The following is a 15,481-nucleotide window of genomic DNA, read 5'->3' as shown; positions in this document are numbered from 1 at the left end:
GATGTGATTCCCCCCCACCCCCCTGCCCAGAATTTTTGGTCTGGGATTGGTTGAATCCATGGACGCAGAACTCCAGATATAGAGGGGTCAGCTAGGGCAGAAAGCGGGAACTCCCAGATGCTGGAGACCCTCCTCCACAGAGGGGAAAGATGAGGGAATGAGCTGGAAGTGGGATTTGATATGTTGTTGCAGTCTCATGGGTACCTGGGGCAGCCCTAGCAGCTACGAGGGTATGTGGAGACAAAGCCGCCTGCCCCAGAGTCACCCAGAACCACCGCACACACACTCCGCCCTGCACGGTGGACTGTCGTGGATGGCAATGGTGACAGCTGCTGTATAATAAGCCTCGGCACACGCCACGCCAGACTCGGTGGGTCAGGAGGTTGAGAGGTAGAAAAAGAAGTATTGAGAGACAGTGACCTCAGCAGCAGCATGGATTTCTCCATTCACACACTTCTGAGAACCTGAGGATCTCCCAAGCTGCCTATTTCCCCCACCCAAGTAAGCTCAGCATGCATGGAGATATTTCTGTGTACACTCAGGAGCGCATGCGTTCTCTCTCTGTCTGTCTGTCTGTCTGTCTGTCCCTCTCCATCTCTCTGTCTTTGTCTGTCTCTCTGTCTCTGTCTGTCTGTCTGTCTGTCTCTGTCTCTGTCTCTCTGTCTCTCTCTCTCTCTGTGTGTGTGTGTGTGTGTGTGTACATGTACGTGTGGCGGCCAGGAGCTAACCTCTGGCATTAAGCATCGTTCCTGAGTAGCCACCCGCCACTTTCCTTGAGACAGAGTCTCTCACTGACTTGAAACACACCAACTAGTCTAGGCCAGCTGGCCAGTGTGTTCCAGGTACCCAGCTGGGATTACAAGTGAACGTTCGTTACTGGGCTCTTAAAAAAAAAAAAACAAGATTCTGGGCCTCCAAGTCACGTCCTCATGCCTGTGTGGCAAGCATGTTACCGCCTAAGCTATTTCCTTGCCTCCTCAGCACAGATATTTGGATAGAGCACGAACCAGACACATAGCAGATGCCAAGGACGGGGAGGTGGAAGGGAGGAGCGGCTCAAGGCGCTGGCCGTGGGCAAGCACCCACCTGAGAACTGAATGGCAAAGCCCTGCTTGCTGGTGAAGAAATCCGTGCTGAACTGCAGGACGACCGAGTTGAAGGTGCTGTGCAGGTCCTTGGGCAGCATCGGGCCACTCAGCTCCTTGAGGAGAACCCCGCTTTCCACTGGCCCGTCCCAGATGCGTAGCACATCGTGGACCTCTTCCGTGTCAAACACGAGGAAGTGGAGCCTGGACAGAGGGAAGAGACAGGTGGTCACTGCAGGTCCCACGGCTTTCTCCCCAAGGACTTCTGATCAGGAGGTGTCACAGCCCAGGAAGAGTTACAGGGAGAAGGAGAAGTGACAGCTTCCCGCTGGCTGGCTTATCCCCTGGGGACCCGTAGCAGTGGGGACAAGGGTGACAGGGTGAGGACTTTGTGTACGGCAGCATGGCCACATTTTCGCCCTCCTCTGGACTCTGCACAGCTACCAGACCAAGCTCCTGAGCATAAACCCTTATAATTCCAGATTGAGAGGGAAGCGGGTCAAGAAAGGGTATGGACTCTTAAAAAGTCAAGGAGGCTAGTGAGACAGGCTTAGCAGATAAAGGAGCTCGCCACCGTGCCTGAAGACCCATATGGAATCCATATAGTGGATGTAGAGCCTCCACTAGCTTCTGCAAAATGCACCATGACATACACTCACACACACACACACACACACACACACACACACACACACACACACACACGCACACACATTTTAAAAAAGACAGGCAAGGAGGACTGTGGGGCTCTCAGAGGCTGACCAGCAGCTGCAGGGGAGCTGGGATAAGCCTATAATATCTGGCTGTCTCAGAGCAGAGTGTTGAAGCTGTCAGCTACAGACAGACTTGGCTTAGGGGATCCCTGTAAAGTGGTGCACGCCACACAGGGGCCTCTGTCTATATGGGGGTGTATGCCACATCAGGCCGGGCAGGAACTCCGACTCACCCCAGACAAAAAGGGGTTTAGGAGCTGAGGTTACTATGGCTACAAACCTGGGTGCTGGGGTGACATGCCTTTCTCTGAGTCCATTTGCTTTCGCCTCAGGGCTACATTGAAACGTTGGAGAAGTACCAGCGATACCTGCACCTCCCCGGGTTCCACCATCTACACCTGTGGCACACTTGTCCCAACTACAAAACCAAACTCTGGTTCACTATGAGCAAACCCCAGGCTTCACATGGATGGCACTTCTTCCTACTGATGCCTTTTTCCTCTTCATTTACTGCCATTCCTACAAATGTACATCCTTTTAAATGATAAAAAATGAGATGCGTGCGAGTCAGAAAAGCAAACAGAATACAGATGCTTTGAAATTTGGAAGTCTCTCTCATACAATCAGCCGGGGCTCCAGAGTTTTGTACTTACTATTAGTACACATTCTTCTAGACTTTTCTCAGTGTGCAAATTCACATATTGCTTTCCCCAACATGGGTTTGTGTCTTCTGTCCCCTTTTTCTTATTCCTTTTTTTTAGATACACACACACACACACACACACACACACACACACACACACACACAGAGAGAGAGAGAGAGACAGAGAGAGAGAGAGAGAGACAGAGAGACAGAGAGACAGAGAGACAGAGACAAGAGACAGAGACAGAGACAGAGAGAAAGAGAGTCAGAGAGAAAGAATCAGAGACAGACACAAGCTGGCTTTGAACTTTTGCCCTTCTTGCCTTCAGCTCTGCAGTGTTGGGATGACAGGTTGTGCACACCACACCCACCTTTGTGTGGTGCTGGGAGAACATGGGGTCAGACCCCCGGCCCTGGCTTTAGGTCACTTTCTTTCTTCAATAATATACTATGGGCATATATACCTACTTAATTTTTTTTCTATAAAAATGGGCAATCTGATTCACAATTTCTCATTAAATTGCAAGAAACACACCTATACTGGTGGCGCTTTCCCCATTCTGTTAGTGTTTCTGTAGACTTGTAGAAATAACAGTTTGGGCGGGGTGGGGGTGGGGGAGGAGAGGAGCACCTAAGGTTTTCCCTGGTAAAGGTTGTTAAGTTATTCCCTCCTGTGACTCCATCAATCTCAGACCCTTCCAAACATCATTAAATTTTATTATTCTATGTAAACTCCACCTCTTCAACACCAGATATTATAGTGCTGCAAATATATTCTACACTAGAATACTCTTCCATCTGCTAGACCAAAATGGAACCTCACTGGCATTTTGAATTTAGATAATTTAGTATTTTACATAACGTTGAAAATCTCTGCATACAGTTTTGGGACATTTTTATCCCTTCATATTCTTTTATCCATCTTAATTGGGCTACTTATCTTTAAAAATTCTGTTTGCATACCAAGCTCTTTATTTGCTACTTTTACCTAAATTGGTTTCTGTTGTGGGATCTATTTTTCAATGCTAGTATTATGTCCTAGTGTATGGTACCTTTTTTCACTTTAAATTTTGTTTATGGTTATCTACTTCAGTAGGAAGTAACTCAAATATGTTTATATTTTCGATTAAGTACACAGGGTAGCATGTTATGCCAGGGCAAACTTCTCTACCGTGATTAAAAATCCAAATTACAGGGCTGGCAAGATGCTTAGCGGGTGAGGGTGCTTGCAGCCAGAGCCTGGTGACCTGAGCTCAGTCCCTGGGATTCATGGCGGAGAGTGCTGATTTCCACAAGTCCTCCACACACCCGCCGCCGCCGCAGCACATGTGCGGATATGCGAACAAAAATAAATAAATGTAAGGCGTTTTATGGAAACCATTTGGGATGGAAAGATGGTACGAGCTAGGAGTCGCAGGGAAGCGATTTGCTGGACTTGAGAGTGCCATTGCGCGTCTGAGCTCATAGAAGCCGTGATCCCGTGTCCAAGATTTGTACAGGGTTTGGCCATGGATGGGGCTCTCATGATATCCCACTCTTAGCTAAGGGGCCACTAGCAACTGATGGCTATGGGGGGGGGGAAAGAGAAAGTCCATTTCTTTAGGCTTGTGGTCCTGAGAGGCTATGACCCCAGTAGATGGTTCTACAGCCATTCATACACAGGCATCGCTGAGTTAAAAACAACCACAACAACAGCAGCAACAACAACAACAACACAGCATATGGAGTCAGGAAGGGAAAAGAGTGGTAGGGGGATAGAAATTGGAAGGGAGGGAATGGGGAGAATTTGATCAAAATACGTTATACGCATGCATGCATGGCACCCTAAAATAATATAAAAAAGAGATCACAAAAAGAAAGGAAGAACGAAAGAATGAAAATACTAAACAAACAAACTAATTGTAATATTTTCCTAGATCTTTCAGTTTCATACTTTGAGACTTAAAGCATGAATATTATTTATCATTACATTATTTACATATCCCAATGCCTGTCTGAAGGGGCGTCCTCTCTGCTGTGGGCACTGAAGTCCCTGTTTATTCCCTCCTGAGCATCCAGCAGTAGATACTCAAGAACCCTTATTTATTCCCTCCCTCCAGCCTGAGTACCGTGTCCGAGAGGGTGGGGCCGACCTCCTCTCCTAACGGTGGCTCGGTGGCTCCGTGCCCAGGGTGTGCTCGCCTGTTGAGCTGGGGCTCATAAAGACAGGATCATAAGGGAGCACTCTAGGTACCCTGGCCAGTGGACCTGTCCCTGTGGGGACTGCTGTTTCGGTGAGCCCTCCGTGTCTGAGTTTGCTGCTGCTCCTTGGGAACCAGAATCAGAGCTCCCTGTGGTTTCCCACAGCCCTGGCCTTTGGTATTCTAACATGAAGGGGTCGGCTCCATCTTCTTCTTCCTAACCTATCCAGGTACTGTCTCCAATTTGCTCTATCAGACCACCTCTATGGCACCAAGTTCCAAAACCAATCCCAGTGAGATTTCAATTGGAATTGGCCACGCTTGCTGACAGTTATGGAGAACAGACGTCTTTGTTACTAATGGTCGCAGGCAGGGACACGTGACTTGGTGTGCATTGCTTCCTCGATAGCTGTCTTGTTTACACACTTGTTGAATCCGTCCCTCAACAATGTAGACCTTTATGACTTCTGACTTCATAATACATGAGATTATTTTTTTTAAATGCCATAGTCTAGTCAAAGGATGACTAGAGGCCGAACCATATTTACCACTGTATTATCTTTCAGGCCAGATGTTGGCACTTATACCCTTTGACGCTGTCCCCACCTCCTGGAGGACAAATCTATGGGGAGAGCACGGCATGGCCAGAGAGGGTCTGGCCACAGTCAGTAGTGTACATGCGACCACACAGAGGCAAGGCGCTTCCTTTTGTTCAGCCTCGCTGAGCTGATAACCACACAAAGGCAAAAGCTTCACAGCGATGAGGCTGAGAGGAAAGGAGGGGCCGGGGGGGGGGGGAGGGGGGGGAGACGGAGCAGAGAGGAGGGAGTGTGGCATCCTTTGCATTTGCAAACAACAGGTCAACAACTTAGCGGATGGAATGCAAAGTTCCAAACCCAGGATGCCATTTTTCCAGAGTTGGCTGGGGATGGCAACGCTCCTGCACGCACAAATGCCGGTGAGAGAATTGACGGCGTGCTGCCGAGACAGAGTAACCAACTTTAGAAGAGAGCACGGGTGGGACCTCTCAGAAGGGTGACATTTAAGCAAGATGCCAGGCTCAGAGGGAGCCGGCCACCGCAGAGCAGGCTGGGTTAAGAGGTGGCAGGCAGCGTCCCTCAGATAAAGGGCAGCGTGTGCAAAGGTCCCACGTGGGAACCTGCCCCAGGGCCTCTGGGCAACAGAAAGGTCCTAAGGGCTGTCTGAGGGGTGGCAGGCAGAGGCCAGGCCTGCTGGGATGCTGCAGATTGGGGAAGAAGTTTGGATTTTCTTCTACAGGCTAAGGGAAGTTGCTGAAGGATTCTAAGCTGGGGCCTGGCAGAGTCTGGCTTGTATTTTAGGGTCGTTCTTGCTCTACTGGTGAGAACAGGTAGACACAGGGGATGCAGGGAACTTGGCTAGGGGACAGCAGTGGTCCCTCTTACGATGAGACTTGGTGAGGGCCAGGAAAGAGTGGTTTTGCCAAGACACTGAGGCCCCCAAACCTGGCTTATCTGGGCTGCCTCCTGCAGATGAGAGGGGAGGCCCATCTTCGGTTGGCTTTTAGAGGAGCAACATTGGTTTGAAGACCACATCTGTACACTCCAGGTGAGGAGGTATAGAGGTGGGCTGGAAGCTCTCGCATACATGCACATGCTGGCTTGTTTGGGCCACAGACACAGAATAGGCCATTTTTTGGGGGGAAGAAGGGTGTGGCGCTGTGTGCATAAACCTCCTTATTAAGAGATTCCAGGGCAAACAGGGCTGTCTCTGCCCTGGAGCCTGATGCTCACCGAAGGAGACACAGCAAGCACAGTAAGGCGTGTGGCTGGTGCCCAAAGGGTGGTGCACGCAGGAGCTATTCATTGAGATAATAAAACGAGAAAGAGGACCAAGCCGCTGCAGACCATCTCCTAGTGATGATCGCTTTGTGTGCGCTTCCAACATCCTCGTTGAAAGCTGGTGGGTTGGAGCCCCACTTCTGCCATCTTGCAAAGGTGGACATGAAGGTCCAAAGGGCTCATGTAGGTGACTAGCCAGTCAGCAAGAAGGAGTCAGAGCCCATGTTGAAGCCATGTCTTCTTAGGCCAGGCCTGCTAAGCCCTCTCCTTGACCTCATCGTCTAGCTCAAAGGTACAAAAAGGACTTCAAAGAGGAGGTTCTTTGAAGCAGTGTTGGAGGAAGAAAGGAGACGAGACAGAGAGGCGGGCAAGAAAGAAAGCAAGGCTTATACAGATGCATGAGCGAGGAAGAAGAGCCAGTGGACCCAGGCTCCCTCCCACCCCGGCGCCCTCTCCCCTAGGGCTGGGAGATTTCCAGGCCCCACGTCTGACTCCATCCGCTGCTCATCTCTGCGCCTACTACAGCCTACATCTAAATAGCCAGGAGGGCTCTGGACCGGTATCATCACAGGATAGCCCTCTCTTCCTCTTAGGGCAGCTCCCAGGCAAACCCTGCTGGAACTTCTCAGTGCTCTGAGGCTGAAGGAAAACGCAACACGCCAGACTGCTGGGACCGCCGCTCACTCCGCTCTGCTGTTCATCTGTATCCACAGAGCATTAGAAAGACATGGCAAACACGAGGAAGAGAGAGAAAGCAAAACCCGTAGTGACTTGAGCAGTTGATTTCACACGCCCTCTGGTTGTGGGGCAGTGAGAGGCAGAAAAAAACGAAAGCATTTTGGGGCACTGTCAAGCACATGTCACCACAGTGTGACCCCCCCCCTCCCCGCCCCCAGCTCCCCATGGGCCCTGTGGGAATCAGCATGGTGAGAGAGGAGCTTTACTTCAGGGGAAAGCGGCATGTGAGTGAACAGCTGCTGGGGGGGGGGGGCGGGGCTCAGAAATCAGTCTATGGATGAGAATGTAGTTTAAGGGATCCTCAGTGGCACAGGAAGTGACAAGGAGGAAATCGTACCCGTTCTAGGGAAGGTCCCACCTCTCAGTCATCCAACAGCACACTTGCTATTGAGCTGTGATGGTGATATTTGGCTTGAGAATTAAAGCGTCATGCTACCTAAAGGGCGGATGCTGGGCAGACACGTGGATGCTCCAAGGCAGCCGACTGTTGGGAGCTAGCTTTATGCTTTGGTTCCTAGGGTCAGTTGGAATTCAATTCTCTTCAGAAGCAGGGGAACGGAACTGTGTGGGCTTCAGGACACTGAAGAAGTGGCAGGACCCTCCAGGCTGGTGACTGCTGTGGTTTGGATGTAGGCTGTTACTTTGGGCTGCCCTCTTATGTGCCAAGTGACTTTGGACCAGGTGGCCTCTTCGCATTGTCATCTATGAGGGGCTTACCAGTGGACTGCTCAGCTTCTGGAACCCTGAGCCGTATATATTGGTTGCCTGCTATCCTTCTTTATGCAGCCTGTGGCTGTCACTCTGTGTCATGCTTGGCTACATTTCTTTCAGAACTCTGGTTCTCTGTGTAACAGAACCGTGGCTGTGCTGGACTTTGTAGACCAGGCTGACCTCGAACTCACAGAAATCACCTGCCTCTGCCTCCTGAGTGCTGGGATTAAAGGCATGTGCCTAGAGACACTGTAGATTTTAATATTAATGATACAATTATTTTCTTCACATTTCCAATTTGTCACCAACACTTCCTTTTTCTCGTAGGAGCCACCCTCCTCCTCTTCCACCAACCCATCCACCTGTACATCTAATAATGACAGAAGTTTGTATATAGTCCATTTGAATACCTGGCACCTATTCTGTTTTTATTTTTTGACATCCACAGGGTGGAATCAAGGGCCAGGTGCCCTAGTTAGCACGCATTATTTCTTTCACACAGCCTAGATCATTTGAGAGGAAAGCCTAGACTGAAGACTTGCCTAGATCAGACTGGCCCGCAGGCATGTCTCTAGGCTGTTGCCTTGGTTGTTTAACTGATGTAGGAGGGCTCAGCCCACTGAGGCTGGCACCATCCCTAGGCAGGGAGTCCTGGGCTATATAACAAAGCTAATTAAACAGAAGCTTTTTGAGTGAGCCAGAGAATGATCCAGAAAACAGCTTCCCACTGTGACTCTTGCCTTGAATTCCTGCCCTAATTTCCTTCAGCGATGAACTGTGACCTGGAAGTGTAATCCAAATGAACCCTTTCCTTTCCAAGGTGCACTTGATCAGAGTGTTTCCTCACAGCAACAGTATGAGACTCGAATACCAGGCAAGTGTTTGCCACTGAGCTACAACCCCAGCCTTGGTCTTTTCTAGTTCCTTCTGTCTCCTAAAGTATAAGCAAAAGAAAAGAAAAGAAAAAAATATTTCTTTAAGAAAATGGTTCTGTTTCCTTAGAGAGAACAGTTGCTTTTTTTTCTCATGAGTGCTGTTCTTTATGAAACACCCTGTGAATTTATCCTATTTGTGCATTATCATTTTTAATCTGTCATTTTGAAGGGAGAGATCACTACTGTCCCATATGCCAGCCAAGAAGGCAGATTCATGCCTGGGATCATAGGCTGGCAGCCAGAGGGTGTGTTCTGGCTAATTCAACTACTTGTCGTAGCCTGGCTGGATTATCATAGGTGGAGAATTTGAAGTAGTTTGTGTTTCTTTCTCTCGAGGCAATCTGGGGGAAACGAAATCACCAGAGTGGACTGCTGTTCTGAAAGCCTCTTCATACCTATTTACCTTCAGAACATCTTTCTGGCTCTTTTTGGCCATTTCCTGACTCACTGCAAACTTAAGGCTGAAAAGCGATGCCTGCTGGGTGTGCCAGTCTGTGTGTGTCCTTCAGGAGGTCCCTCTTACGGCGCAGCTATGCGGAGCTTCTCTGTTTAAGGTTTAACTCACCGCTGCTCTTTTAAAAGGACACCCTCTGAAAGCTTCTGAACCCGAGGCCAGTATTCCTGGCAAGATCTGTGAGCACAAGCTTTGCTTCCCGTGCCTTCTGTCTCCTCCGGGCCAGCTGCCTGCCTGCTGGCTGGCTGACCGCTGTGGAGAACAACTCTGCACTATGACAGATCTGAGAGTGTTGCTGGGGCGCTGGGCTGCGGGCACAGCCAGGTATTTAGTCTAAGTCCGGCATCCTCCCAGGAAGACAAGCTCCACTAAGCAGGGAAGCTGGTTCCTCAGAACCTCCTCTTGGCAGCCCTGCTGCTGGGTGTCCAGCAGCTAAGAATGAGGCTTGACACTTGCCTTCACTTTTGTCACAAAGAAGCCCTATGGGTTAAAACTAACAGAGCTTCTTACTGGCCAAATAGTGTCGGAGGCTGGTCTGACATACTCTGATGACGGTTGTACCTTGCCAAAGAGCTTATTCCAGTTTGAACAATAAAATAGCATCACACCTGGGCAGGACAAATAGGATAGGCACAGCTAAGGTTACTGGGCTTGGGGAGCCAGAGAGAGGTCAGAGAAGGAGAGATCGGAGGAGAGGAGGAGGAAAGAAGGGGGTTGCGCCATGGGTTAGGTGGAGGAGAAGCGCATGGCCAGCGTGGGTGGAGATTTGGCCCAGATGGTGATAATTAGCAAGGGTTTGGGATTATGGATGAGAGGTAGCTCAATAGAAATTATTAGAACCATATGGCCTGAGACTGGGGCAGTGTATGGGATACCTGCCCTAATATGGGAGGTAGCTTAGGGGATTAATATCTGCCCTGCCCCAGGTTAACTAAGGCTATTTTAAAGCATAATCGGTGTCTGTGTCTTGATTGGTTGCTAGCAGGTTAGAAAATACCACCGTAATAAGTATATAGGCCTGATAATAAACATGATTAGGCATTACTGATAAACTCACCACAATAAAATAGGTGCATTACAGCTATATGGCTGTTAGGCAAAGAGTCAATGTCCAACAGCAAGAAGGTCCCCACACACCACTGGTCCCAGACCCCTGCAGGGAGGGCACACCTTTAAAGGACCATCACCTCTACCTCCCTGATGCCGCTCTGTGTTCCCCTGTATACATCTACAGCTATCTGTCCCAACTGTACTTGTATGCAAGAAACTCTGTACTCAATGTAATCAGGGTTGCTAAATGGTCACACTGGGCCCTTCTCTGGTTTCTCGACCAATTCCTACCCTGAGCTTCTACCACTGATCTTCCTGAAGCGGTGATGTCACCTTGTCACTTCAGATCATGAGATCCTTAAGCATGGCTCTGTACATCCGCACTTTCCTCTATTTTGTAAGCCTGGGAGGCCTTGCCTGCCAGCCTTCACAGCAAACACCTACTGCTCCTGTTGTTGTTGTGATCTAGGCACATATTTGTAGGCGTGAGTGTGTAAGTGGACACGTGAGTCTAGAGGCCAGGGGTTGGTGACGGCTATCTTCCTCCATTGTTCTGCACTATACTTGCTAGAGAGAGGGCCTCACGCTGAACCTGGAACTTAACGACTCCACTAGATCAGCTTCCCCGGCGGGCTCCGGGTCTCCACAGTTCCCCAGCACTGGAATTACTGTGACCGACTTTCACTGCTGAACCTGCTTTTCACATGGAGGTTCCAACTCAGGTCGTCACACCTGTGCAGCAGGCACCTTACCCTCTGACCTGTCTCCCCAGGCCCCGCCTCCCGCTCCTTTAAGTACAGCTAGAATAGCGGTTTCCTTCTAACTCCTTGCTCGCAAGTGCCATCTAGAAGCCTGACCTAGACAGGTGCACAGCCTAGATTATCACACTACGCTGCGATCTTGGCTGATCTGTACTGTTTCCGAACCTCTTCTCTGTCTCTGCTGTCTCTGCTGTAAAGACAAAGCAACATCGGTTTCTCAGTTTTTCACCAGCTAGTTCTGTCTGATGACCTGTAGGAAAGTGGCTCTAAGGGTATTGGCTCTTCCCAGGTAAACCCATACCAGGTAAACTCACTAGCAGAGGCTTCCAGGCCCTTCCCTCTCCTTTCTTCTAGATTGGAACATGGATGCAGTGCTAGAGCTGGGGCAGCAGACTAAATAACCATGAGGTCCAAAGCCTCAGGACGGCCCAGCAGTGGGAGAGGCCAGGGTACCACGGACTGCTGGGCCAGGTTTGGGTGGGACCCAAGATTCTTGCTTTGGAGAAAACAGAATTCCCTATCTGTGAAGCCAGCTCTAGTACCTTTTTTTTTTTTTTTTTAATTTCCATTTCTAATAGATGTAATTTCTCTCTGAGGCCCTGAACGGAAAGGACTGTCTTATTTCTACTTGCACTCTTGGTGCCTGGCACTGGGGGAAATGCCCCACATTTTTCAGTTGAACTGAATATTGTTACTTTCTTCAACTGCTCCAACAGTTCCTGTTATACTAAGGACGGATTCAGTGTTCTCTTGGCCTCAGGATCCCGCTGAAACCTTTCCTCCTCCTACACCCACCACGCAACTTCCGCTGAGCGACTTCCTCCTCCTATACCTGCCCACCATGCAACTCCAGTATGGTGGACAGTGCTCCTAGATTGGGCCTTTGCTGCCCTCCCCCAGTGGGAAAGATCTCCTTCTGCCCTCCAGAAAGGATCTCTCTCTCTCTCTCTCTCTCTCTCTCTCTCTCTCTCTCTCTCTCTCTCCTTCCCTCCCTCCCCCTCTCTCTCCCCCCCAATTTCTCTCTGTGTTTCTGTCTATCTGTCTGTCTGTCTGTGTCTGTCTGTCTCTCTCTCACTCTCTCTGTCTCTGTCTGTCTGTCTGTCTGTCTGTATCTATCTATCTATCTATCTATCTATCTATCTATCTATCTATCTATCCATCTTGTCACTGCATTCTCTGTGTCACCTGTTTGACGGTGACCCCTGAAGCCATAGCTGGACTTCAGTCTGCTCTTTGTGTTGTCCCTGCACAAAGACTATGGTGTAGGGGGGGGGTGTCTCCAAGTGCCCGCTGTTTTAAGTGCTGCTAGGCTAGGGTCAGAAGGTCAGGTGGGAAAGTGATGGCTGGACAGACAATTGTACTCCATGTCCTCACACTGGGCAGCTGTTGGGGCCTCCAAGTGCTCCTCAGTGAGACCAGACCCCCTGTGAGATGGACACTGCCCTGGAGCCGGCATGCTGCAGGTGCTTGTTAGATAGTGAATGGAGGGGCAGAGCCAAGGGCCTAAGCCTTTGCCAGCCTTTCTTTCTCTAACACTCTGAAATGTCCCATAAATCATAAGAAGGAAAGTTCTGGCCCTATCCTGGAGATGGAGAGGAGGCCATGATTCTATGGGGTGAGTCTCATGCTCCCTGCATTGTTACTAGGTGGAACTGCATAGAGAGAACCGTGTCCCATACCTTACTATGTATGAACTCTCAGGCTCGGGGGAGCTTGTGGGTCCCAGGGAAGAGCACCCACTAAAGGCTACGGAGGTCTCTGCATTCTAAGGAAAGGTTAAGTGGCCATCCTACTCTTGCTAAACATTCCAGAAAGTACCTACTCTCCAGTCTGGCTACACTGGGGTGGGGGTGGGGCTTGGCTAGGTTCATTCAGGTGCCCACTGCCTCTCTCTCCTGAAGAGATGACTCTTGCCCAGCTTTTGGGCTGCACCTGGCAACGGGTCCCTATGGCCACACCCAGTATTTCAGTAGGGTGCAGCCAGATGTCCCTGGAAAGGCCCTTTGGAGTCTTCTGTCTGCTCCCAGGAGCTGCAGCCATTCCACAGCGCCCACCACCTGGCACCACCATCCCACTCAGGACCCCACCACCCATAATCTTTAAGAGGTGACCTACAGCCTGCAGTGCTTAGGGGATGTGCTGCTTGGATAAAATGGACAGAGCCCCATCCCATGTCTGCAGCAGTTACCATCCTAAGTGGTTTATAAACATTAACCCACTTAATCCTCCCAGGGAGACAGCACCCTTAATCACCACTTCACAGGAGACCAGAGGCTGGCGGTGCTGAAAGAGGGCCCCAAGCTTAGCAGCTAATAAGCACACAGGTAGCCCTGTGCCCCAGTCCAGCTCTCAGCTAGGACTCAAAGTGGCATGAACAATCAAGCTAGTAGGACATCAAGAATCCAGTTGAACAATCAGGCTGAATGGTCCAACCACAACACGCTGGGGATGCTGGAAAACAAGCGACGTCGTAAAAACAAAGCACAAGCCGAGTCCTCAGAGGGCTGCTGCTGATGGTGCGTTGGTAAAAAACAAACATGGGCTGTAAAGAGCAGTTGGAAAACAAAAGGCTTGAAGTGAAAACAATAAGAAGGTATCCGGGATGAACAGAGAGAGGGGGCTGTGATCTAGGAGAGAGGGGATGGTCAATGCTGAAAACAGAGCTGAGAAGCTTTCAGTGGTAGAAGAAAAACAAAGTCAATTATCAGATCCGCCAAGGATGGGGGTGGGAGGGGTGGGAGTCAAAACCGGAAGAACTCCCGCAGAGAAGCAGAGCATCTTTTGTTTGAAGGAAAGCAGGCTGTGGGGGATGTGAGAGAAATATAGAGCTTCGAGTCTTTTCACAGCGTAAGCATCTGGGGAAGATGAGTAAAACAGAGAGTACGAAAAAAGTCAAAAGGGCACAAATGCAGTAGAAATAAAAACGCACGAGGCCTGGGGGATCGCTCAGTAGGTTAAAGTGTTTGCGTCAGGAACATGGGGACCCAAGTTCAGGTCCCCGGGACCCACTAAAAAGCCTAGCACTGCAGTGCAGTCCTGTAATGCTGTACTGGGGCGGGAGAGGCGGGGGTAGAGAGCAGAGGCATAAGGTGGCCAGGCCTTGCTGGTCAGCCAGTCAAACTGAGTAAGTGGGCTCAGCTCCAGATTTATTGGGAGATCTCGTCTCAGAGAATTCAGTGGAGAACAACCAAGGAAGATACCAAGTGTTGATGCTATCTGGCCTCTACATGCAGTGCACACACATACACACATACACATACACTCACTCTCTCTCTCTCTCACACACACACACACACACACACACAACCAAGTCATGCAAATTCTGTAAGTACTTAGTGACTTTCATAAAATTTTTAGATTTTCCTGAATTTTAAGTTGAAATGAGAAAGTGTTTAGAAATGAGCTCAGGCCGTGTCTGTGTACAAAAGAGAAATCCCTTTACCCACAAAGAGCCTGAAGCAGTAAGCTGGTAGAGCGGTACAGGATGGGCACAGTTAGAGATGCTGTGTGGAAAGCTAGCCTTCCCACAGGCCACTGAGGGTGTGGGAAGCCGCTGTGGCATCTGGAGGGAAATTTGAGGCCACGTGTCAACATTTGCCTTCAAAGAATATATCTAAAGGAAGTAATTGGATAATATGTTCAAAGATTCCTATACAAAGATGCTCATTGAGGCGAAAATCTGAAACTCTGCACTTTATCCACGGGGGGTGGGGGGGTGGGGGGGTGGTTCTATCAATTATGGCTAGGCACACAATGGCCTTCTCTGCAGCCTTCAGCCAGGGGAGGCAGGCTCTTAATATTGACATAAGATCATGACCGTGGTTAAGTGCTAAGGCAAGAGGCAAGTTGCTAGGGCAGGCAACGAGATGGGACTTGTTTAAGAAACTGTACTCGCTGGATTTGCTTTGTGTAAATTTAGTGTAAATTTTTAGGCATTTGTGGTTGCCTGTCTAAAGAATCAAACATGAAAGGGACCAGAGGCTATTTTAAGTGGAGCGTGAGGAGGAGTGACATGTCACCGTGAGATGCGAGGGCCCTGCGTTTATACTTTGTGACTTTTGCTACTGTGGCGTTTTGAATTTTTTAAATGACTTTGTATTTTTGTTAAAAAAAAAAAAAACATGGGCTCACAGGTGCCATAGTATGTGTGTGTGTGCACGCGTGTGTGTGTGTGTGTGTGTGTGTGTGTGTGTGTGTATGTGTGTGTGTGTGTGTGTGTGTGTGTGTTAGAGAGAGAGAGAAAGAGACAAAGAGAGAGAGAGAGAGGGAGAGAGAGAGAGAGTGAGAGAGGGAATCAGAGGATTGTCTTTAGTTTTCTCATTGCACCATGTGGATCCAAGAAATCAAATCGAAGTCATCATTTTGTTTTTTAATAGATAAATTCTGTACCG

General features: G+C 49.4%; 1 protein-coding gene across 3 annotated transcripts in view; it reads right to left on the bottom strand.

Annotated features, from left to right (window-relative positions):
- The window catches only part of CSMD2 (CUB and Sushi multiple domains 2), a 573,432-nt gene that overhangs the window by 134,486 nt on the left and 423,465 nt on the right, over nt 1-15,481 (bottom strand). For all 3 annotated transcript variants that reach the window (XM_084784630.1, XM_084784631.1, XM_084784632.1), the window contains one exon: nt 1,087-1,289. In XM_084784630.1, coding sequence (XP_084640756.1) covers nt 1,087-1,289 — 203 coding nt within the window. The remainder of the gene's footprint in view (nt 1-1,086; nt 1,290-15,481) is intronic.

Source organism: Acomys minous, assembly GCF_964271855.1.
Source record: "Acomys minous genome assembly, chromosome: 6".
NCBI lineage: Eukaryota > Metazoa > Chordata > Mammalia > Rodentia > Muridae > Acomys > Acomys minous.
This window is presented reverse-complemented; position numbering and strand designations above follow the sequence as displayed.